Source organism: Acanthochromis polyacanthus, chromosome 23 (genome assembly GCF_021347895.1).
Source record: "Acanthochromis polyacanthus isolate Apoly-LR-REF ecotype Palm Island chromosome 23, KAUST_Apoly_ChrSc, whole genome shotgun sequence".
In the NCBI taxonomy this organism is placed as follows: domain Eukaryota; kingdom Metazoa; phylum Chordata; class Actinopteri; family Pomacentridae; genus Acanthochromis; species Acanthochromis polyacanthus.
Window position 1 is genome coordinate 18669877 of NC_067135.1, and position 25241 is coordinate 18695117.

A 25241-nucleotide genomic window follows, 5' to 3' on the forward strand; every position below is an offset into this window, starting at 1 on the left:
TACTAATAGTCAAATTTGATGAACACAACTGTCTACATCACCAACACTGATAGCTGAAGTTGCTGTAAAAGAGCCAGCAGATTTTGTCTTATTTCCAGAAGACTTATATCAAATTCATGAAACAACCAAAAATGAATTTTGTAACGGGAAGAAGGCAAAGCAAAGACCTTGCAAAATTCACTTTTTTTAAAAGGTGAAGATATCACAAAATTCTACACAGAAACCCAACAAATCCAAAGTTTCCTGTGAATTTCCTTTTGAGCAAGCACTTGGAAACAGTGAGCAGAAGAGCTCTCCAACAGAACCATCCATCCATTTTCTATCTATCCCAGGTGACTTGGGTCAAAGGCGTATAGAGACAAACAATCACATTCACACTTACGGACAATTTAGAATCACCAGTTAACCTCATCATGTTGTTGGAGTGTGGGAGGAAGCCGGAGAACCTGGAGAAAACCCAGAAAACCAAACATGCAAACTCCATGCAGAAAGATCCTGAGAAGGTGGGGACACAAACCGGGGATCTTCATGCTGCAAGGTAAAAGTGCTAACAAACGAGTCACTGTGCGGCCCCCCAACAGAACCAGAGAGACAAAAACAGCCAAACAATGCACACGAAAACAAGAAACATTTGGCTGGTCGGTGAGGCCAGTAAATGCTGATCAGAGGCGAGCAGTTCCAGCCAGAGATACCAGCAGACAACACAAAACACTAAGGAGAGGTGGTGACATCTAATTTTAAGGCAGAAAGGGATTATTTTTTATGGAAAAAGCTTCTAAATATGTTGATACACAGAGATGAGCTTTTAGGAGTTTCAGTGAGAAGAGGAATATTTAAAAATGCTTTAATACATCTGGGCAAACTATTTCTTATACTTACGACTACATGCAGAGATGTTAAGAAATGATATAGATTTACATTTTTATACTTTTATTTTGATTTAGTGTAGTATAGTACACGCATCTAAACAGTTTTACAGCTGTTTTTTTTATTTCAAGTCATCCCCAGTAATCTAACACTCCCCAAAATAAATATAATAAAGAGTCCAGGATATTCTGTGTGTGTGACCTTGACAAGAACTGGGGTGAAAAAGTTGCAGACTGGATTTACTGTATGCTAATGAACATGGGGACCACACCTCTTTGTAAATGTGGACTCTCAAAGCCCAAGTGCATGTGATCTGTTCATGTCAAACTTTATGGCGTTCCCCCTAAAACACCATTTTCCTCTTATCCCATTCCCCTGATGACCAAACTGAACCTCAAAATACAGCGTCCTCTGTAATTATTGGCACCCCTGGTTAAGATGTGCTCTTTAGCTTCTAATAAATTCTTTTTTTTCCTAAATAATATAGGACCACAATGAAAAAAGAGGAAAATCCAACCTTTAATTCAAGTGCATTTATTCAGTGAGGGGAAAAAAAATCACACATTAAGAAATAATTCTTTTACATCAAATCATGTGTGCCACAATTATTAGCACCCCTGATGTTAATACTTTGTACACTACAACCCCTTTTTGCCAACAAAGCAGCACCTAATCTTCTCCTATAATACATTTTTCAACAATTTTCAGTGTGAGATCATGCTTCTGCAATAAAATTGAATTTATTTTAAGGTTTTCAACACATCTTAACCAGGGGTGCCAATAATTATGGAGGGCACTGCAGCTAAAATGAAATTTAAATCTCCTTTTTGTGATATTATTTTTTTCATTTATGTCTCTTGTAATTGTTAAACACTTTTTAAAATCAACATAGCATTTTAAATAATATTTTTTAAGCATGGGACATATGTCCACAACATGTTAGACTAACCTTTTTAGCATGTAGAAGAAGAAAACAGTGAATCACATGATACGCTTGAATTAGCTAGCCTAGCTTAGCTAGACTGTATTCCCGTTATAAGGGATATATTTGTAATACACAATATAAAGGCTGTCTGGTCCCCAGGCAAGGAATTAGCATCATCAGTTTTCTAAAAGAATGGATAGAACAAACATGCCCTCTCTTCTGTTATTCACATTTTCATAACATTGTCAGACTTAATTTAATGTCTCAGGCTACTTCCTGTTATCACGTGGCAGCAGCATGTTGGCTGGTTGTGAGCCTGACAGACAGACAGACAGACAGTGGTCATGCCATTTTCCATGTGCCTTCCTGGCTGGGGGAGAGTTTGCGCCCCACAAGCTGCAGAGCTGCAGCTATTTTGAAAGTGACCCCTCATTCAGGCAGCGACTCTGCAGCTGTCAGGAACCATGACTGAAGATGACGGATTCTGTTGTTGTGGAGGGATATGCCAGGCTCAGAGACGGGAAAAAGGTACCGACTTTGACCCAATAACCGACGGATATGGCAGCAGTACTTCAAACGCGCTTTTCTGTGTCGTTAAAAAAGTTGTTTTTCCTTCACAGTGGAAAACTAGGTGGGTCGTTCTTCGAAAGCCGTCGCCTGTTGCAGGTAAACACAACAACAACAACAACAACAAAGCATACATAGATGTTTACTGGTCAGTTCTGCACTTTTCTCAGCGACGTTTTTACCCAAATGTGTCTGTTCAATGTAAGCAAACCAACGCTGCGCCACATTGGAGTGTAACAGTAAAGTAACGCTACCAGGTGTTGTCCTGCTGCTAATTAGTGACATGGAGCCTTTAGGGGCCTGAAGGGCTTTCTGTTCAAAACCTGGGCCTGTAAGTCAGTGGACTCCTAAAAGGAACAAAAAGCTAGAAAGCTCGTAAAATAATGCACAGAAATATGTAAAACATTTGAAGCAAAGGACACTCAAACAGACTCAAAAACAGCTTTTATCCGCACGCTGTCACATGTCCTCCCCCTCCCCCTGAATGATAATATCACATGTAATGCCTACTGGTGCAGTATTAATTTTTTAGTGTAATTCATATTATGTGCAATAGTCATGCGTAGAGCAGGTCTCTAACCACACAATTTCTGGTCCATATTTGCTCCTTTGTCTGTGTTTAATAATGCTTTATGTAGTTTATTTTTACTGCTGTTAATACAGAGTGCGCTAAACTGATTTATATCAACCGTTACAGTAAAAAGCTATTCTGTTCCATTCAAAACTGCAGTTTTGGGGCATCTGTGCATGTTTTTACTTGCTGTGGCTCATTTCCACTGCTGCGTTTGGGAGATGCAACACAGTTATGTTATATTATAAATAATATATGGGCTATTTCTGAATTGGAGGACATTTTGGCTTCAAATCTCTTCAAAAACAAACCTTCTCTTTTGCAATTTTCTGCTACATATTCATCAGTAATAGATAATAAACTATTAAACGCTTAATTGGGTCAGCTTACACATCAATGCTACCATTTTTATTCCATGTTTTATTTGTTGTTTGCTAACCCTACTCTCAAACTTACTCATGTCAAGAAAAAGTCAAAAGAATTTGTCTTATCATGACAATATGAGGTAGAATGAGCGATTCAATGAAGGCTGACAATGTGATTAAAAATATGAAAAATAGAAGAGAGGACAGCTTTGGAAAGCTGTTTGATGATGTTAACTCCAGTGTATCCATGTGATTCACTGTTTTTTATCTTCTACAGCTAAAAAGGTTATGCTAACAATGTTGTTGTGGGACACACGTACCATGCATAATAATTATTATTCAAATTATTATGTTGATTAAAAAAATGTTCCCACAATTACAAGAGACATTAATGGAAAAAAATAATAAGAAAAAATGTGTTTTAGCTGTTTTATTTGGTCATCAGGGCGGTGGGACAAGAGAAAAATGGCATTTTAGGCTGAACTCCAGACTTATTTGGTATTTTTACAAATATTTCCAAACGTTCTTTTCTCTTAGTTTTGTTAGATTTGGTCTCAGGACAAATACATTTACACAGCAACTGCATGTTTCAGTATTTTGTACATGGACTATTTGAGATTTGATGGATGGGATGTAAGATATCCTCCAATTCTGGAATGACCCATAATGCATTAAGTTTAAGTTATTTGACTGTTTATTTTTACAAAAAAAAAAAAAAAAAACTGTCAAAGAGCTACGATAATTTTCCAAGTGTTCCCAGTACTATAGAAAGCAGATGGCTTACATTTGACACAGTTTCCATACTTGTCCACTGTGCTCTGTGTAAACACAACCTACAGTTCAGATGAAAAGTCCCAGAATTTTTGTCACGACTGCTGATGACAGCTGAGTCACTAATAGCTACGCCTGGGGGTGCGTGTGCTCATTTGTAACAGAAGCTGGTTATTACAGTTGGTTAATTTTGTGAGGAATTTCTAAATGAGACATCCAGAACAAAATGATTTTGATGAAACATCACGACGCCAAGCTTACATTTACCTGGATTTGCATGCCTCACATGATGTGTTCGAGGACCGTCTGAATGTTGAAAATGTGACAGTTACTTTGTACAGTGTGTGTCTCTCAGAAATAGTGTTTTTTGGCATAAGGAAGTCAAGTTTGCAAGTGTGTGGTAGAAGCATTGAGAAACGGCTTGTGAATGTGAAAATACAAGGTGTGGAGAATGGAGCAACCGTGAAGCTACTTAGTGGCTCAGAAAGTACAGACTGAAAGCAAACATTTTAAGAACTACTTCAGCAGCTATTTTGCCCTAAATGCCAGTTTCACCACTTTCCTGCTCTGAAATGGAACTTTATTTAACAAAAGCAGGCTTTTCTTTGTGTGTCCTTACTTTTTTGTTATTATTTTTGACGTTCTACTTGATTTTTTTCTCCTCTTATTCCTACACATTGTTGAATTTGTCACGCAAAACATACAAGGTCTACTAAACCTGATATACTAGGAGAGGTTTTCAAATTATTTAATTAGGTTAATGTGCTAGAGTGTGATAGTCTGAGCCTCGCTGTATTTTTAGATGCAACATTAAAGTGAATAGTCTCGAGGAGGCTTCAGCTATATTGAAAGAGAGTTTAAGATGGTCTAAACCAGCGGTGTCAGACTCTTTTTAGTTCCATGGCTAGTAAAATCACAGCATAATACCCTGTAAATAATTCCAATTTTCCCTTTGTTTTAGTGCAAAAAAATATTAATTCTGAAAATGTTCACATCTTTTTCAAAACATTATGAACAACCTGATATTTGTTTAGAAAAATAAGTGAAATTTCAACAATATTGTGCCTCAGTTTGTCATTTACACTTTACAACTTACAGATCACAGAAAAGATGCAAAACATTCAATCACAGGTATCTGGAACTGATTGATATAGGATTTTACTCTACTTTATGGTCAAAGCCAATCAAGATCTCGAAATTATTTTACATTTTTGCCGTTTCACAAATGCACAATTTCTTCCCATTACCCTGATGGGCCACTTTAGACCTGCAGGCCGTATGTTTGACACCCCTGGTCTATACCCCTAAAGTCACCAATTGGCTCTTTTTGTATTTTATGATCATGAATCTGGACTTCAAGCTTCCAAAAGTTTCTGTGGATATGTGGTGCTAAACAGCCTAGCATGCTGCTGCACAGGTTGGACTGAGCTTGAGTGCTGCTGCTCCTCCTCAGATTTTTAATGTCACTGTTGTCACAGCTGTCTGTGCTCATGCCTCAGTTATGTGTGCTAAGACATGTGTTTGAGGGGGAGAGATCCACACACACACACACAGTTGTTTTGTCAGTTGACAGATTGTTTGAAAGGTGCCCAGAAACGAGAGGACACTTTAGCAGTTACTGTGTGTCAAAACACATCTTATTAGTAGCCATTAGTGTAACTTGGAACAACAGTTCTGGATTTCAGCTGATTCATCTAAAAGAGTACAAAATGGTGTTGTTAAATGCGCTTTTAGTACAGACTTTCTCTGAGATGCAGTGTTTTTCTGTCTAACGTGTCTCATGCTGATTGTCTCATTTCTGCAGATTGCCTTGTGCTGCTGGTGTTTAAAGACAAATTAGAAAAAGCCCAGGGTAACAAGGAGAGGGCGAATGTCACCTTGGAGGAGATCTGTGGTCTGGAAGCTGGCCAGTGGTATGAAGGTGTGGCTTTCACTCTGACCATCATCTGTCTGAATCAGGCCGCTCTGCTTGGCTTTGACACTAAGGAGGCCCTGCAGGCGTGGGACGCCCGCCTACGATACAGCCTCGGAGAAGGTGAGGAGATCCTTGGTTGCGTTCGTGTCTTTGTTTTGCTCTTCAGGTGTTTTATTTCTGATGTTTCTTGTCCAGCACTTTTCAGTAAAAGCAGATGACAGCAGATTTTACTGAATGAGCTGCTTTTATTCTGTTACAAGAAAGGATTGAGCAGAAGCTCTTCAAGTTAAAAGTGAAATAAATGTTACAAAAAGAAAATAGGTATTGAGTTGTATGCTTTTTTCAGGGCCGATGTCGACATTGATTTAGCGCAGTGAAAGATAAACAAAATAGAAACCAGGGTCGCACATTATTAGTTAGCATTTTCCAGACACTGTTTCAGGGTAAGGCTGCCATGACAATCCATTTAAGCAGTCATTGTGATGTTTTGCTCTGGCGCATGGAGGAAAGTCATACTGCTAACTAGAAATGCAATATTACCATGAAACTATTCCTCTCACTGATTTTCTAGATGATCTGTTATGACCTTAAAAGGATGTTAAAGGGAGATTCAGATTGGGTCATTGCACCTCAGTCATAAAGAACCTTCCTGTCAACCGTGTCTGTTTGCTTAAAACTTTGGTTGATGCTACAGGTACGGACCCGTACCTGTAGCATCTGTACTCGAGGTACGGACCGTTAAGGTCACTGAAGAGCTGGCGCCGGTTAACTACTATTTGCTGCACATTACAGGCAGTTTATATGAATGACTTTGACGGCGAACATTGTATAATTTAACCAAAAATACACCGTCTCCTCTCACACTTTAGACATTGCAGTTTTTACGCTTTTAGACGCCGTGTCTAAATTGTTTGAAGTCCAGTTCCTATTAATTAGTTTACCGCGTTCAGTGGTGGAAGCGGCTGACGAACTCCATTGCAAATGTTCCCATTTAATTTCGGACGCTAATTTACAAGATAAAGTTAAGGATGTCGAATATGAAACAAACACTCGTGAATGGTGAGGAGCAGCTCTTTAATTCGGCATGAATTAAAAAAACCCACAAACTCGATTTACTGTGATATTGTGAGATTTGTTTGTGGTTATGTAACTTAGCCATTCAACAGAGTCCGCTAACATGAAAGTGACTGACGTGCAGTGTCTGTGTTGACAGACGTAGAAAATACGTCAGGGTTTTGTTTAGGTTGTTAATATGTAATAGTCTGTCGCTACTTTTGAAGGTAAAAAAATACTTGTAGTTTGCTGGCTGTTAGTTCCACCATTTGTTTTGTTTGCTGTTTGTGCTTTATTAGAACAGGGTCACGTGAATAAAAAGTTTTGCTATTTTTAATAGTAGTGCTGATTTCAACCCCCAAATCGCTGTCCGTGAAAAAGTCAGATAATGATATTTATAAGACATTATGCATGATAGAAAAGAGAACAGCAGATGACTGACATGACAGGCTCGGCACGCAGATTCACCTCGAATCACGGAAGCGCCTTCATCACTCGGATTACCAAGCCGGCTCATTAATATTTATGTCCGTCGGATTACCAGCCAATCACAAAGCGCGTTCATCAGCCGGCTCATTAATATTCATGTACGTCTCATTAATAGTTATGGTAAGGGAAAGTGCCGTATCCGTAGGCCACAGGCTACGGGTACGGTCCGTATCTGTAGACACTACCTAAAACTTTTATGTTTCTCATGAACTATGGATAATTAAAATTATATCTGTGAGAATATATGGGAAAGGTTGAGTTTCTCTGTTTCAAATTTGTACGGTCTTCAACTTACAATGCCATACAAACAAAACTTGTGAAAACAGAACTGTGAATCAGGTCTGTAATATATTCCAGTTTAAGGATTCTTTGATACACTGGATCATTTTAAGAGCTTTTTTCAAAAGACACACAGATTGTGGGCATGCAGGCTTCAAATGTGCAGAGCTGAGTAAGACAAGACCAGTACAATCAGAATACAAGAAAGAAGATCTCGCTGCAAAAAGAAATGCAACATCAGAGGATGTAAACGTTTTGGCTGCAGACAACAGCCACTCCGTCAGCAGTATCACGAATTGTCACTTCATGAACCGACATGACTCAAGTGTTTGATCTTTTAAATTAACAGAGCTCCATTTGAGTGCAAGGCCACATCTGAATGCTAATCAAAGTACAAAAAAACGATTTCAGATGCCTTTGCCAGAGATTTGCTGGCACGTTACAGCTTTTTAAAAAGATTTTTTGTTTTCGATGCAAATGCACTCCTCGACAAAATCACACTTCTAGAATGATGAACACTTTCCAAATGTAGTTTTTCAAAGCATTTGGCCTTATTTTTTCATCTCACTACTTATATACTGGATAAACAATATATGGCAATGTTGTCTTTTTTAAGTACCATGCAGCTCTGTATTACATATTACACATGGGTCGCCTTATAAAAACTTTTAACAGTATCATCTATATGCTTGTGATTCACCATCTTAGATAAAAACAAATCAGTTTGCATCATGACAAGTGCTGATTGTAGTGCTTTAAAAGTTTGACATGAAGATTGTTCATTATCCACTTTTATTGTCAGTGATGGCATTTATTTGAACAACTTGTTTTTTGTCATTGAGAGAGATGGTATGATTGAGAATGATGAGAGTATATATACAGATTTTTTTTTTACTCCAAACAATGAATTGGTGACATATGATTTCAATGCATAATCAATCAGCCTGAGATTCAGTGACATATATAAACTCTAGTGTGTGAACTATTATATAAGTTGTTTGAGTGATAATCAAACAGGAGCTAATAATAGCACTGGACTGTTCAGCAGGTGGCAGCTGAATTTGAAAGCAGTAGCCAGTGATAGTGTTAAGGGACTTGATTGTGTGGAAGAGGCCGTCAGCATATGGCTTCACAGTTCTAGTTTCCAATTTGGCATTTGTTTATGTTAACATATAGGTGTGCGTTGGCTTGCATGGATGCACCTGTGTTTGTTCAGGCTTCCTTGTGTGTTGAGAGGGCTTGATTAAAGTGTGTGTGTGTGTGTGTGTGTGTGTGTGTGTGTGTGTGTGTGTGTGTGTGTGTGTGTGTGTGTGTGTGTGTGTGTGTGTGTGTGTGTGTGTGTGTGTGTGTGTGTGTGTGTGTGTGTGTGTGTGTGTGTGTGTGTGTGTGTGTGTGTGTGTGTGTGTGTGTGTGTGTGTGTGTGTGTGTGTGTGTGTGTGTGTTCTTGTACTTGCTACATGGTGAGGACCAATTTCTGCATTTAACTATCAAAGTGAGGACATTTTTACAAAGTGAGGACATTTTGGCTGGTCCTCACTTTGAAACAGCCATGTTTGAGGGTGAAGACTTGTTTTTAGAGAACAGGTATGAATTGAGGTTTGGTTAGGGTAAGGATTAGGGTTAGGCAATCAGTTGTGATGGTTAAGGTTAGGGTAAGGCTCTAGGAAATGCATTATGCCTATGGATGTCCTCACTAAGATAGAAGTACGTGTGTGTGTGTGTGTGTGTGTGTGTGTGTGTGTGTGTGTGTGTGGCTTTAAGCCACAGTGTGGACTGTGTCCAAGCCAGTGGAAATGTCACCTGCCAGTGTCTGGGCTGAGGGCCACCATCGCGCAGAGCTTTTGTTGTCTCGTGTGACACCACATAAATCTTTCTTAACCTGAGTGATGATCTGACACAGCTGGCCATCATCACCTCCATCAATCTCACCTGGTCAAGTTTGTTCAGCGCTGCAGGAAATGTACAGATGCTCTGTGTGAAGTTCTGCACATTTACATGTAGACTTGTTTACACAGATGTTTGCGACACGCTTTGATTGATTGCATTCGGCTTCAGCTCTGAGCCTGTTCTGTTCGGAGTTCAGTTTGCTCATTTCTGTGTGCAGCTGCTTTGCCTTTTAATCTGTGAATGAAATCATTCCATGTTGATGCAATTACTGTAAGAACCCTGTGTTCTGCCCCACATAAAGTTCTTGCTCCAACTATTATTGGTTTAGAATACTACCTTAACCATTGCTTTCAACTGTTTTCTTTCCATGTCTTCCCCTTGTTGTCACGCTTTTAAAACAAATCCCAAGACATGCATGTTCTCAATGTCTTTTGGTTGCTTTTAGTGGTCTGTGTATTGTAGTATTAGATCTTACAAGTTTCTTTTCTGTTTCATGGCTTGCATTTTGCATGTGTTTTTGTTTTTGCATGTCTTATAATGTGTACAGTGCTTGGTTGTTTTAAAAAAGTTTTTAACCCTTTAAGCTTCAGTCAATTCCAGCCGTTTTCAGTACAAAAAATCGCTAATATTCTATTTTTAAATAAAAAAAAATTACGAAAAATACAGGGAATATTGGACGGGCATCGCGAGGTGCATTTCCTTGAAAATGACCGATTCGGGGATTTTATACCGACTTCAGGACATGTTTTGGATAAAATAGTTTACTGGCTTGTGTCATCTGGATGTCCAAGGTTGGATTATGGCCGTTTTTTGTGGAATCTTTTTTTTTGTGTGTAATAATAAACCCGGAAATGTGAGTCGCACTGTGTGCGTTGAAGCCGTGTATAGAGAACGGATGGATGAATATTCGTTTTTGTCGGACAAATGTGTTTTTCTCACCCGCTGTGGTAATCGCATCTGAAAGTGGTTTATACCGGCGGATTCATGAGAATCTAAGCTTTCCATCGGCGTATAGTGTTTGTATAATCGTGTTTGCAGCCGTCGGACATTCTTGAAATTCCTATGCAAATTAGTAGGTGTACTGCCGGCGGTACACTGAAGCTTAAGGGGTTAATAAATCAGTTGATTTGATTTGACTTGTTGGATTATACGTAAACATTTGGGTCTTCTGTTTCTGTGGTTGCCCTTCTTTCATTGTTTTTTTTAGCTTCCCTGTTTGGTCAGTTCACAGATTCAGTGTTGGAGTCTTACCAGGGACCAAGTTGGAGAGCGGATCTGCAACTCTTCATTTGTGCAACAACTTACTGGCTCTTGCTCGGGAAGTCCCTCCTGTCATTATTGGCCACTGGAACCTTCAAGACCTGCGTAGATATGGACCTGTACCAAATGGATTCGTGTTTGAGGGAGGAACAAGATGTGGTTACTGTAAGTTTATTACTGCTTGTACAGTATATTATTATTTTTATGATGCATTTGGGTGTGCTTACTGCAGATAAATAGGCCATTTGAATATTTTGTTGGCAGACAGTTCTTTTCAGAATTGAGATAATTGGTGATTAGGCTGCCTGCTCGCAACTGGAAAGCACAAAGGGCATTTAATAAGCTCTGTTCAAATTAAATCAGTCGATACACAGCCAAATGGAGACTGTAAAATATTTAATAGCAATGTTAAAATAACAAAATAGGAGAATGAGCTTAAAAATCAAGTCAGTGTGAAAATTAAATGAACTTGGTTTTCATCATCTCATAACAGTAATGTCTGTTGTAAAAACTGCATTGCATCATTAGAGAACAATGGAGAAAGAAACATTAACTTGTGATGTGTGCTGTGTTTTTTGTACATATTTAATAGATAATAATCAGGGTTCTCACCAGGATTTTTTTTCAGCGTAACGGCAGGTCCTCCCGCGTGTGTGCAATAGACGGGAACGGGTCAATCGACAGGCCCAATACTCACCTGACCTGAATCCAATAGAACACCTTTGGAACATTATGTTTTGTTCCGTCCAACACCATCACGTTGCTCCTCAGGCTGTCCAGGAGCTCAGTGATGCCCTGGTCCAGTTCTGGGAGGAGATACCCCAGGACACCATCCATCGTCTCATTCGGAGCTTGTCCCGATATTGTCAGTCTGCATACAAGCACATGGAGGTCATGCAAACTACTGAATACCATTTTGAGTTGCTGCCAAGGAATTTCAGAAAATGGACCAGTCTGCCACATCAGTTTTTCACTTTGATTTTGGAATGTCTTGAATTTAGCCCTCCTGGGGGGTTGATAATTTTCATTCCCATCAAACAATGTGGCACTTTTCATTCCTAACACATTATCCAGTCCATATCAATGTAAATATCCAGTTTGTTTTTTCCCCCGTATTGAAATATGATGTATTTTCAAAGTGTTCCTTTTATTTTTTGAGCAGTGTATATTAAATGTAGCTCCTTCTGGTTCAGTCTATTTCTTAGCACATTTTAATTGATGGTATTCCTGTGTGATGCATTTCTCAGCAACAGGATCAGGATCCATGATTTAAACTCAGTCACTGGATGTGTTTTTCTCTGTCTGCTTGTGCATCTGGCCTCCCTCAGGCGGAAACAGTTAGACAGATGCTGAGTGGAGTTTTATGAAAGAAGAAAATAAGAGCCTTCAGATGTTTTATCATTGCCTGAAGGGTGAGCATCCATATGTGCAGTTGTCGTAATAAGAGACTGTAGGACTTTTAGTAAATCCTAGTGAGAGTGATAGCAGCCTTTATCAGCCAGCTAATGGCCTTTGTTTTACCTCTGTGGCTGTGTTTTGGTACTGTTGTAATGCAGTGTTGATTTTTTTTTTTTAAATTTAGTCTTAAAGGGGAACTTCGTTTTTTTTCAACCTGGGGTCTGTTTTCATATGTCATTTCATACAAGTGAGTGATGGAGAAATGAATTTTCGACATAGCTCCAGTATTGAGCCAGGCAGGCAGCTTAGCAGCTCAGCTAGCAGCTCAGCTAGCGAAAAGTATGGGGCAACTGGCCCCCCTGTGTCAAAGTCCACCCTAACTTGCTTTTTCCCCCCACGCTGACCGGCTTGGATAGTCTCAATGAGTGTCCCACAACAAATCGCGCGATAGCTCGTGCCAAAACGTGTGATTTCGGAACGAGATTTGCTTCCTAGCGTCCTGAGCTTTGGATTATAGATGACAACAAATGGCGATCGCCAGGTAATGTGGAGGTTTTCGTTCACTTCTTATCTTTAGTTTGTTGTGGGACACTCGTTGAGACTATCCGAGCCGGTCAGTGTGGGGAAAAAAGCACGTTAGGGCGGACTTTGACGCGGGGGGGCCAGTTGCCCGATACTTTTCGCTAGCTGAGCTGCTAAGCTCCCTGCCTGGCTCAATACTGGAGCTATGTCGAAAATTCATTTCTCCATCACTCACTTGTATGAAATTACATATGGAAACAGACCCCAGGTTGAAAAAAAACGAAGTTCCCCTTTAAGTTCAGAGTTTAGTATGTATTTTGCCTCTGAACCCCAAATAAGTTTTGGGTATTTATTGCTCCTGTTATATTTTTATTCAATGTTTTTAAAAGTTCCATCAATTCCTGCCGTCCGCTACATATTTAGGTCACGCAATTCATTATCTGTACATAACGTACGCATGCATGACATATGCCTGTGCTCAGCGCAAGGTAGTTTTGCTTGTGGGTACATGTATATTAAATGGCCACATTCTATATTGCCATGATTTCTGATCATCAATAACTAATAATAAACAAGTGCTGCATTAACAAAAAATAATGCATTTCTGACAATACCATCTGAAGGAATGAACAGTCTTGGCTTAGTACTGTGCTCTCTGAGTGCTTTTTTAGTTTCCGCAATTGTCAGATGATAAACTAGGCTGTTTTGCCCTCTTCGATGTCTTATGTTTACAAAACTCATTTCTTTAGGAGGGAGTCAGTCTGTGTAATTTCAGATAGTGATCTTGCTCCATTATCTCAGATTATGGTCAGAGTTCACTTTTTTGTTAGTTAGTATCCAAAGTTAAGTTCCGTACTGTAAGTTAGGACACAGTTTCCAGCAGATCCAAATGATTGAATGAATTAATTATTGGCCCTGGAAAATAGAAATATGGTGTACAAATGTTAACATTTTTTATATATAGGCAACCAGTCAAAAGTTTGGAGTTACCCACACAATTTCATGTAGTCCATGAAAATCCATGTTTATCCATGTGCTAACATAACTGCACAAGGGTTTTCTAAATATCAATTAGCCTTTCAACACCATTAGCTAACACAATGTAGCATTAGAACACAGGAGTGATGGTTGCTGGAAATGTTGCTCTGTACCTCTATGGAGATATTCCATTAAAAATCAGCCGTTTCCAGCTAGAATAATCATTTACCACATTAACAATGTCTAGACTGGATTTCTGATTCATTTAATGCCATCTTCATTGAAAAAAATGCTTTTCTTTCAAAAATAGACGTTTCTAAGTGACCACAATCTTTCTAACAGTAGTATACATATGTGGGTGAAAATTCATCAAGGCAAAGGTTATAAGAACAAGGCACTGTCAGACAGGATATAAATGCTATACTAAAAGCCAAGCAATAAAACAAAGGCAATGGAGCTGTAACTCCTCAGTGGATTTACATTTCATTTATTTGTAGAAAGGAATTCTCAAAAGCCATTTCAGAGCCTTGTTTGGTCACTTGAATAGCTGAGATTCACCATGACGAGGATGAAGAGGAGCAGGATATGAGTGTAAAGTTTATGCATGTGGGTCAGCTGCATCATTCAAGTGGCCGTATCTGATGATATGTTGTTCTTTAGGAAAGTGTAATAAACAATTGTCAATACTGTGAGATATTTACAGCAAAGGAAGTAATTAAACAAATAACAGATTTTTTAAAAATAATAAATATGTGGATGTTGGCTGCAGCCCCACCAGATATTAATCATATTGATGCTATCAATGAAGAATTGTAAATATTTAACAAGTCTTGTGATATCTTTTATTCATCACTTCCCGTGGAATAAATTTCTAATTGTCGTCATAATTACTAATAGATTTTTCAATGTGACATAAACGGTTGCTTTTTTTTGTTTGTTTCTTTGTTGTTGTTTGTACAGGGGCTGGTGTTTTTCTGCTCGCATCTGCTGAGAGTGAGCAGATCAGCTTTCTGTTTGACTGCATTGTCAGAGGCATCTCCCCCACTAGAGGCCCTTTTGGACTGCAGCCTGTTTTGCCAGGTCAGTACCAGAAGTCTTACACATCGCTTAGCTGGACATGACTGAAACATCCACGTTTCAGAGAATGTTCCAAACAGGGAAAGTTTGGTTGTAAGAATTGTCTCATTAAAGCTCTTTATACGATGCTTCTTTGGATAAAAGAAATCTGCTCAGTTGCAAGTATGAAAACTTTTTTATTATTGTCCCTGTAGCAAATCCTGTACAACCCGTCCTGTTTCTGTAAGATATTTATTGTATCATCTGTGAATGAATGTGTTTTTATCTGACTGAATTATGACTGACAGCTGTTTGCCCGATTATGAAAACAAATTTAATTGTAGTCTATGTATAGTTAAGGTTGTAGTGCTACTGGAGGGAAAGCAAAGTTCCAAATAGCCCTTAGGTTTTTTTTTAAACTGTCATTACAGCAAGGTTGTATGGATAGATTTCAGTTTGTCACAGATTCCAAGCCCATAAGCAGGTATAAAAAGCTTTAGAGTTTGTAGAATGAACTATTGCAGTACTTTCACTGTTAAGCTACTGCTGTCCTCTTTTCTGTTCAGTTTCTTTGCTAAGCAGCTTTCCCAGTGCACAGCTTGGCCTTTTCTTTGTCCAAGTTATCAGCAGGAAACTTCAGTCGAGTCTTGAGGTGCCACTTTACCGTGGCAGTGACCCAACTGTGCCATTTACCCCACCAGTCAAAAGTTTTAGAACACCCCAGTTTTTCCAGTTTTTTTATTGGAAATTTTGTATTTGAAATTTTGTAATGTCTGATTGTACTCTGAAATGAAAGCATAGAACAGATAAACAAACTAAATTATATAAAAAATCAATTAAAAAATTATTCTAAATTTTTGACTCATCAAAGTAGCCTTCTCTGGCAGATATAACAGCTGAATACACTCGTAGCATTCTGTCCACAATGGAAATCAAATATTCTTCAGAAAGTTCTCCCCAACCCTGTTGTAGAAGTTCCCATAAATGTGTGGTACTTGTAGGTTGCTTTTCTTTTACTCTTCACTATCTTTCTGTCCAGTTCATCCCAAGCCAGCTCCATGGGGTTTAAGTCTGGACACTGTGCTCCCCATCCATGTTTTCAAGCTTACCATCTTGTTCTTTTTCCCTAAGATGGTTCTGGCATAGCTTGGACTGATGTTTTGGGTCATTATCTTGCTGCAGGATGAACCTCTGACCAACTAGGAACATACAGAGGGTACTGCATGGCGCTGCAGAATGCTGTGGTAGCTGTTTAGGTTCAGAGTACCGCTCATACTGTACAAGTCACCGACCCTGGATCCATCAAAACAGCCTCAGACCATCATACTTCCTCCTCCATGTTTGACAGTTGATGTCACACACTGAGGAATCATCATTTCTCCCACTCGACGACATACAAAAATCCTGTGTGATGAACCAGTGATTTCTAATTTTGATTTAACAGTTGATAATACCTTCTTCCAGTCTTCAGTAGTCTATTGATGGTGTTTCATGGCCCAGGCAAGACTCTTTTTCTTATTCTGACGTCTTAGCAATGGCATTCTTGCTGTAACTCCACCTGTCGAACCTGCAACTCCGAATCTTCTCTTCACACTTTATGTGAAGACCACTATTAAGTTGTGCTGTGAGCCGCTTATCATCGAGCTGTTGACTCAGAAATTTGCCCTCTGATTCTGTTGAGGCTTTGGGTCTTCCAGACCTCTTCCTGTCAGAGTTTCCCCAGTTTCTGAGTGACGTTTGATGGTGAAGAAAACTGTGCTGACCGACACCTTGACTTTCTTTGCAATTTCTCTGTAGGAAAGACCTACATTTTTAAGTGTTATGATGGTCTCTCCCTCCTCTGGTAATTGATGTCACCATTTTTATAGCAACACACTACTTTCTGCAGGACAATACTGTTAACATAATGCTCTTAAAGGGAGGGTGTAACAGTGTGTTCCAACACTACATTTATGCAGACAGAGGGAGTTGTAAGTAATCAAGAAAAGTTGGGACACTTGTAGGATTTGGTAGCACCACTTTTCAAGGCTTGATCAAGCTCCATTGTTGCAGAACAGCTTAAGTTGTTGACTCACTTCTTGTTCCTTTAGTGAAAAAGGCTTTTTTGTGTAATTCTGAAATGTATGTTGTTTTTCAGCTTTGGGTAGTCTTACCTTTTTTAACCTCTGGCAGTTCACGACTTACCTTTGTATCATTTCAAGCTATTCATTGGACTTGAACTACTTAAATTTCAGTAAAAAACTGAAAAAAAAACTGGGGCGTTATAAAACTTTTGTTATAGAACTTTATACACAGATGAATTTGAGAGAAAGATAATGTTCAATTCTTAAATTCCCCTCAGCTCAATAGACATTTTGACATCTGTCAGCACATTGTTTTGGTTTTAATATCTGTAACTTCTGGTCCATTTGCTGTCCATTCTGAGTGCTTAGGGATAGCATCTTTTATGAGGTGACAATATGTCGGTGTTTTCTGTACATTTTATTTCTGCTGCCCTCAATGGGCCCAAACATCCCCTAATGTAACTCTAAGTTTAAAATAAACTATGAAGTGTTGCTTGGGACATGACAAAGCTGGTTGTATTCTCACACTGAAATATTGTTATTGTAAAGGCCATGCTGCATATTTTCTTTCAGATTGAAACAAACATGAAGCATTGTATGCAAAACAGTAGAAATGGTCTAAGTTACAGAGAATCATACAAGAACATACTTTTGTCCATGTATATATTGGACTTCTCTTTGTTTTGAACACATTTGAAGGCTAGATCTAATATTACCAAAGCAGTTTAACCTTACCTGCTGTCCACTTCAACACCTTTAGTTTCCCACACTTGCAGTTATTCTACAAATCCTCACCCAGTATGCAACTTCACTGGAACTGTACAGTGGGCAGCTGTAGGAGCTTGTGGATATTCTTGGTTTTCACACATCTTGCCGCCCAAATACAGGTTGAGCTCATACTCCTATTATTGTGGTGCATAGTGGAATAAATAGCAGGGAGGATGCTGGAGGGGGAGCGAGGGGTCAAAGTCATAGTTCACACAAGTAGAGCAGCCAAAGCCTCCTAATCACTCCGGGCATGTGTGTAACCTCATCCTCAGGATTCCACTGCCCCACCTCCCACTCTCAAACCACACCACCCACAGCTTCAAAGGGTTTTACAGCAATCCAAAGCATACATAGGAAAAAAGGGGGGAAACCTCAGTAGAGAAATACCGTCTTACATGTTGTATATGCTGACAGACTGAACTAATGATAGTAAACTGGCGGTGTGGAGAGACAGAATGAAATGTTAGGGAAATGAAGAGTGAATATACATGACAAACCTCTGTTCTTGGGTTGATTGAAAAGATTGAAGGAAGAATTTAAAGTCAACAGAAGGAAATTAGTGGTTTGCCATCACATAGTAGTTTGTCCAAGTGTGTCCTTTTCACTTTGAGGACACTGCTGTGTACTAGAAATGTGTCACATATGTACAATGTTAACCTTTGACAGAATTCTGGTACATTTACGAGAATGCTGCTGCAGGATCAGATAGACAAATGAAATGATTCAGCGTATGAGTTGACCTTGGTGGTCCAAGGTACATTAGATCTTTACCCAGTGTTAAGAATCTTTAGCCACCAGCAGCAGCAGAGCGCGTACCAACAGAGCCACGTGGCAGCACTATTAATAAAGCCTGTACTGTTGCACAAATACTGCAAGGTGTTCCCCTGTGTGACCCTTTTTCTCTGCCCGTCCAGCGGCCTGTTGTGCTCACAGGTCAAAAACTGGTTTACACAACATTTTTCAACCATTCAAAAGTTTGGGGTCACTTGGAAATGTCCTTATTTTTGAATGAAAAGCATTTTTTCAATGAAGATAACATTTAATGAATCAGAAATGGAGCCTAGGCATTGTTAATGTGGTAAATGACTATTCTAGATTGAAATGGCTGATTTTTAATGGAATATCTCCATAGAGGAACATTTCCAGCAACCATCACTCCTGTGTTCTAATGCTACATTGTGTTAGCTAATGGTGTTGAAAGGATAATTGATGATTAGAAAACCCTTGTGCAGTTATGTTAGCACATGAAAAACAAAGTGTCAATTTTCATATAAAACATGAAATTGACTGGGTGACCCCAAACTTTTGAACGGAAGTGTAGTGTTTAAACATTTTTATTTTCACTTGCCTCTTGTGCCGCCATAGTTTTCATCAAAGATGAGTAAGACTGTTGGGGTTTTGAGTGTCCCTTTTCTCTCCTCTTCTCCTCTCTCTTCCTCTCTCTAGAGTACTTGGATGTGTTTTCACAACTGTGTCTGTGTTGCACAAAATGTTCAGCTGTGTCATGTTTTGGCCTCATCTTAGCAACAGTCCAAGACTCATCACACTGCTTTAATTTTCATGATCATAGCTTTTCAGTCTTGTTAATATGAGCCTTTGTTTGCAAAGTTTTGTTTCGATTACTCTCTTTTACAGACCCCAGTGTCAGCCAGATGAATTCAGAGGAGAAACTGAACCTCGAGGCCCAGGAGCTGGAGAAACGATTGAGTATGCTCTCTCATGAGAGCAACACAGGTAGAAAACATTACTCTAAAAATCTTTCATTCAACATGCAACTTCCTGATATAAATATGTTTTTCATGACCAAACTATTCCAAAGCACCTATAGCCATTCTTCAGCTGCAGTGAGGCTTTCTTCTTTTCAAACACCATTAGTGATACATTGGCATTTAATATTGTTTTACTAGGATTTAATTTAAGTTTGAACACTTCACATTACTCACCAGGTGGATAATGGTTTCTGTTATGTGTTGAATAGGAGGGAGAAAAGCAGCAAGTAATGATATTATGATGCCCTATTGATGAAAGCACTGTTTTTGATGATTCAATAGAAAATTTAATGAAGTTCTGCTTTTCTCTGCAGTCCTATCCACATACTGTCTGTCTGCTGGGGGAGACAACCGCAGCATATCTGGTTCTTCAGACGCTTCAGACACCAGCCAGTCAGACTGCAGTTCTGGCAGCCGACTGGCCATTTGGACTGAACCTGCCCCCAACCCACCTGAAAATGTCGGTCACATGGGCTCTAAAGTGGCACTGCAGATTGCCGAGAAACTTTCCGCCAGCCATGCAAGCGGAAATCGGCCTGCTGCAAAGCCTCCGCGGCAGCTTCAGGAAATTGGCCGTCAGAGTTCGTCCGACAGTGGCATTGCTACTGGCAGCCATTCCTCATACTCCGGTAGCTTCTCCTCCTACACAGGCAGCCTGGATATCACCCCTGGAGAGGACTTTGGGTCTGTTTTCAGCTTGCCTCCTCACTTGGCTCAAGACCTGAGCCCTTGCATTTGCCTCTCTGTTCCTGGACATGAGTACCAGGTGCCAACATCACTTCGGTATCTCTATGATACTCCCAGGAGTTTAGTACAGGAAGGAAGCGTGGGAGGCAAAGACAATGAACCCTCCACCACAACTACTCCTTCAGGATTTTCAACAGAGGCAGCAAATAGGGAGCAGAGTGGTGCCACAACCACTGAGTGTCACTCAGAAACTACTGGACAGTCAACAAACGTACATTTGCAAAGCCCTTCAGTAGAGGGGAAAAAACCTAAAGTTGCACCTTCTAGTGACTCCTATCATTTATGCAGCTCTCTCACATCTGGTCCCAAAACCATTGTGACCATTTGCTCAGTGTGTGGTGGATTTAAGGTAAGTAGGAGCACATATATCACATACAAACACATTTTGTTTGCTTCTTTGTTTGAACATGTCATTTTGCTAGAAACAGGGTTAAACAAGTTTAGTTTTTTTTTTGTCATTGGCATGTGTGTTATTTTTCTCCAAATTTAAAAAATACCTAACATTATCATTCCTGTGCACATGTACTGTTGTGTAGCTTGCTGCCATGCAGTGGCAGCTTGTGTGCGCAGGCTTTATTCTTGGTGCGTCGTCTGCTCTGTAGCTCGCTGTCAATACGACCTCTGTGGCATTGTGCAAGCCGATGGTGTGTTTAGGTGTCAGAACAACTAAGAGTCCCACGGCCCATCTGTCTGTTAGCATTTTCACATAATTGAGTTTGACAGTATCATTGAATGCAGCAGATTCAGACCTTCCAAGTTGTAAATAACTTGCAGTTTTCTCTCCTTTTTACACCTCTACATGTGAACACTGCACATTACAGAAGAATGTGTGATTTTGTGTTTTAGATTTATTTACTACATTTATTTGCACTATTTACTTAAATAGGGTAAGAGTTCTCTTGTTTGTGAGTAATATGTGTAAACCTCAGCTTGATTATACAGAATGGACTTCTGAGGCTCCTTTAGAATGAGCCCCTGAATCTATTTGATTCAGTTGTCTTGTTCTATAAGATGATTTTGCTGTTGCTCTTGGCTAGGAAATCACAGCACTGGTGAGGATTTTATCTTCAATTTCAGTCATTGTTCTAGTGGCGCAATGGACTATGTTCACATCAGTTAATCTGCAGAATGTTTCTTTCAGTCATTTTGTCCAGACTGTTGCAGACAATAGTTAAAAATACTTACTTAAACAATGAATTTGTTTTCAGGATAATTTCCTATTAATTTTCGGTCACTTGATGGATTGACATGTTGTTTGACTTGAGGATAAATCACTTGTTGCCTTTTAAATGTCGATGTTACATGATGATTTTGTATCTGTAGTACAACAAATCATAGATAGAAGAGGTGTAATGTAATCATTGTTATTTAAACAATGAGGTGCAAAACTAGCTTTTTATTGGAGGAGTAAGTTTGAACATAGAGCTCCACCTACTGGTAGTGCATTCAGTGAAGAATGCATTTAATTACCTCCGTTTCAGTGCCCGGGTAAAATATCAGTTTTTATATTTTCCTTTAGTCAGTTCACAGTGAAATATATTCAACATGAGTCATTGGTCAGAAGCTGATACATCAGGCATAAATACTGTGGGTGGGAATTTATCACCTTCAGTTGGTTCACAGTTAAAGGGCTGGTTCAACGAAAACACCAAACAATAACTACTAGATTGGAAGTTACACAGATTCCATAAGGCTTGAACATGATTGGGCTGACTGCTTTCTCAGCAAATTTACAAGAAAAGCCAAAATGGGATAGTATTAGATGCATTCAAAGCTACAACATTTAACAAATTATAAATCAACTTAGAAACAGCAATTAGAAAATTGTGACACTGTGCATGTGTCTCCAACAAATGCTCAGTTTACTGCATTCTAACCATAGACTGTATATATAGTGGACGTAGCATCTGGCTCCAGAATTGAAGCCAACCCGGAAGTGTCAAAAACTTGCAATATCCCGCCGTCCGCTAGGGTTGGCTCCAAAAAGCTTTTGCTCCATAGACCCCAATTCATTTTTGGAAAAAATAAAATTTGATAGACTGATTTTCTACAGCTCAGGATTTTTTTCCCGTTAGTTTTCATGGTCAAAATGAGAGATCAGGTGGCCGATCTTAAAATAAATCAATACTGAATTTTAAATAAATCGTTAAAGTTGGCGGAGCCAGGGGGCGTGGCTATACTTGATAGACAGCAACAGAAGCCTCTGCGGTAAAATGTTGGCTGGATAAAGAGAGTTCTCAGCCAATCCTGCCCCTAGTTGCTCTCCGGTCCAGTCTGTTTGATGACGCTTTTTACGTCACTGGCTCCAAAAAATCCAAAACGGCGACCAGGAAGTAGCAAAATCCGGGCTTCATTTTCTCAGCGTTGAAACCAACGGGTGACGTCTCTGTTAGTTTACGCCTGATTTGAAGTCATATTTGCTACAACCACAGTGCCTGCTTATTCAAGGATATTTTTTTAGCCTTTTCTAAAAATAAAAATATTGTTTGTTTGTATAGTTAGCAGGCATCAATGATGTGTTTTTTCAGGGCCGATTATTTGGCATCAGTTGTAATCAAATCAATCAATCTGATATTTGGAATCCTGTACATTTGTAGTAAAAATACAAATCTTGGTGTCAAAATTTAGGATACCAAATATTAACACAAAACCTCTCTGAAATGCCTTGATTGATATTTTATATATGTTGAATTAAAAGAGAGTTATAAAACATTTATCCTTAAGTATTGATGACGTGTAATCGATCACACAGTGCTCTGTGCAGGACGTCAGGAAAACATTTTAAAATACGCCATTGCTGATTTAAATTGCATTTGAAATCGTTTTCATTGGGGAATGGCTAAACATCAGACTGTTAATCAGCCAGGGTACTGCAAACAGCTGACTGCATGGCGGTTGACACTGGGACGAATGCATGAGACTTTCTATCACTTCTAACGTTTTCTCAGGGCGATCATTTAGCATGGGAACTTTACTGCACATGAGTTTTTAATTTGCGTATAGTCAGTGTGTCAGGCAAGGCTGCTGAATAAGTAGTTTGACGGTGCTTGGGAAATGGCTATGAAGTGACTGCCCGTTACCATGCAGTCTTTCAGTCACGTTTTTAGGAACTGGGCCTTTAAATGCAGTATGTGTGAGCAGACAGGGCAGCAGACATGCGAACAGATGCAAACACCAGCTGAGTTTATGTTGCACTGAAGCACAATAAACATGAAAACACAGTAACTGACCTTGTTTATTGGTTTCAGAATGCTCCTACATTTTCCACCATTTCTGAATGTCCCTCAGCTTTGCAGTTTCGACAGAGATCTCACCTTTGGGCCTTCGGTCAAAGCCAAGGGGTAACGTTAGCCATGTTAGCTGTGCAACCCACCAACACTAAGGATTTTATGATTGTTGTTATGACATGGCCATTAAAAGTGAAATGAACACACTAGATCTTCAGTTTCCTAGAGTGCCAGACGCCTCTTGTGCTCAGTCTCCCAGCCAACAACAGAACATTTGGTGTGCAGTCATAGTTGAGAGTTGTTGAGGAATGTTGAAAAAAAGAAAGTAAATGTCTTGCATCAAACCAAGTTACTGCAGGTATACTACCATTCAAATGTTTGGGGTCACTTAGAAATGTCTTTATTTTTGAAAAGAAAAGCATTTTTTAAATGATTAAATGAATCAGAAATGCAGTGTAGACATTGTTGATGTGGTAAATGACTATTCTAGGAGGAAACGGCTGATTTTTAATGCAATATCTACATAGGGGTACAGAGGAACATTTCCAGCAACCGTCACTCCTGTGTTCTAATGCTACATTGTTTTAGCTAATGGTGTTAAAAGGCTCAATGATGATTAGAAAACCTTCGTGCAATTATGTTAGCACATGGATAAAAGTGTGCATTGTCCTCTCAGGTAATCCAGGACACCAAGGTGGAACACAAGGTAACCTTGTTTACCAAAGAAAACTAAAATTACTCTAAGAAGGCCCAACAACAACACTGCAGGAAACTGTAAAAAACAAAACAAAAAAAACCCCACAACCCCCCGTTTCTAAGCAGTTGTTACTGTACATTAACAGTTTTTAATTTACATTTCCAAGTTGATCAAAATCACAAAACACAATATAAGATAAAAATGGATTTTCACCATATGGGACCTCGAATGAAAGTCTAGCACAGACAAGGATTTGATATTTGGATAATTTACAAGCAGGAGCAGCATAAGGAACATTTTTTCCTCCCTATTCTATAATTGGTGTCTGACTTTGGTATGTCCTTTGAATTCTCTAAAAATTCTGCAGTCATGTAGGTTGTACATGCAAAGCTTGTCAGACGACGTTGAAGTTAGAAAATCTGGATTTTAACAGTGCGGAGAAGTTGCTTCAAAGTGACCGTGGTTATCATGTGGTCTTACTTTGGTGTGTTTGTGTCACTATTTTTTGTATATTGTCTGACCACAGAAACTAAATACCTATGCATATCAGAGCAGCTTTATTGGGAATTTTGCTCTCATAAAATGCATAAAAATGGAAAGTGTCTTTTCTGTCCAGGTGCTGATGGATTGCTGTGGTTTGCCACTGAAACTCTGTACAATGTACAAACACCTCTTTGTTTTCTGATCATTTAAAGTAATCCCATATTTTGTAGGTTCTCAGAAATTTGGCAGTGAACCACACTGGTGATCAGGATGCAGCAGACCAATGACTGGAGATAAAATGACTGACATCACGATGCAACAATTTTGCAGTGATACTGAAGAAAAGCATTGTTGACAAATTATGCCAGCCGTATATTATCACTTAAATAACAAGAATAGTACTTGTGAGGGCTGCTCAGTCGTTATTTCATTTCCAACGACTGAAAATGTGTGTTGTTCATGTGTACATTATGTACAGATACTGAATCGCGTGACCTAAATATGTAGCAGGTGGCGAGAATTGATGGGACTTGGAAACACCTCCATAGTTTAATCAATTGTTCCTTGTATCATTTCCGACAGAT

General features: G+C 39.2%; 1 protein-coding gene across 2 annotated transcripts in view; it reads left to right on the forward strand.

The window, feature by feature from the left end:
• The first annotated feature begins 1754 nt into the window (after positions 1–1754).
• Positions 1755–25241, forward strand: part of LOC110965197 (protein Dok-7-like) — a 39742-nt gene continuing 16255 nt past the window's right edge. For both annotated transcript variants that reach the window (XM_051943687.1, XM_051943690.1), the window contains exons 1-7: positions 1755–2320; positions 2413–2458; positions 5871–6101; positions 10914–11114; positions 14808–14927; positions 19370–19468; positions 19818–20599. In XM_051943687.1, the coding sequence (XP_051799647.1) occupies positions 2267–2320; positions 2413–2458; positions 5871–6101; positions 10914–11114; positions 14808–14927; positions 19370–19468; positions 19818–20599 (1533 nt within the window). In that variant the 5' untranslated portion in view covers positions 1755–2266. The remainder of the gene's footprint in view (positions 2321–2412; positions 2459–5870; positions 6102–10913; positions 11115–14807; positions 14928–19369; positions 19469–19817; positions 20600–25241) is intronic.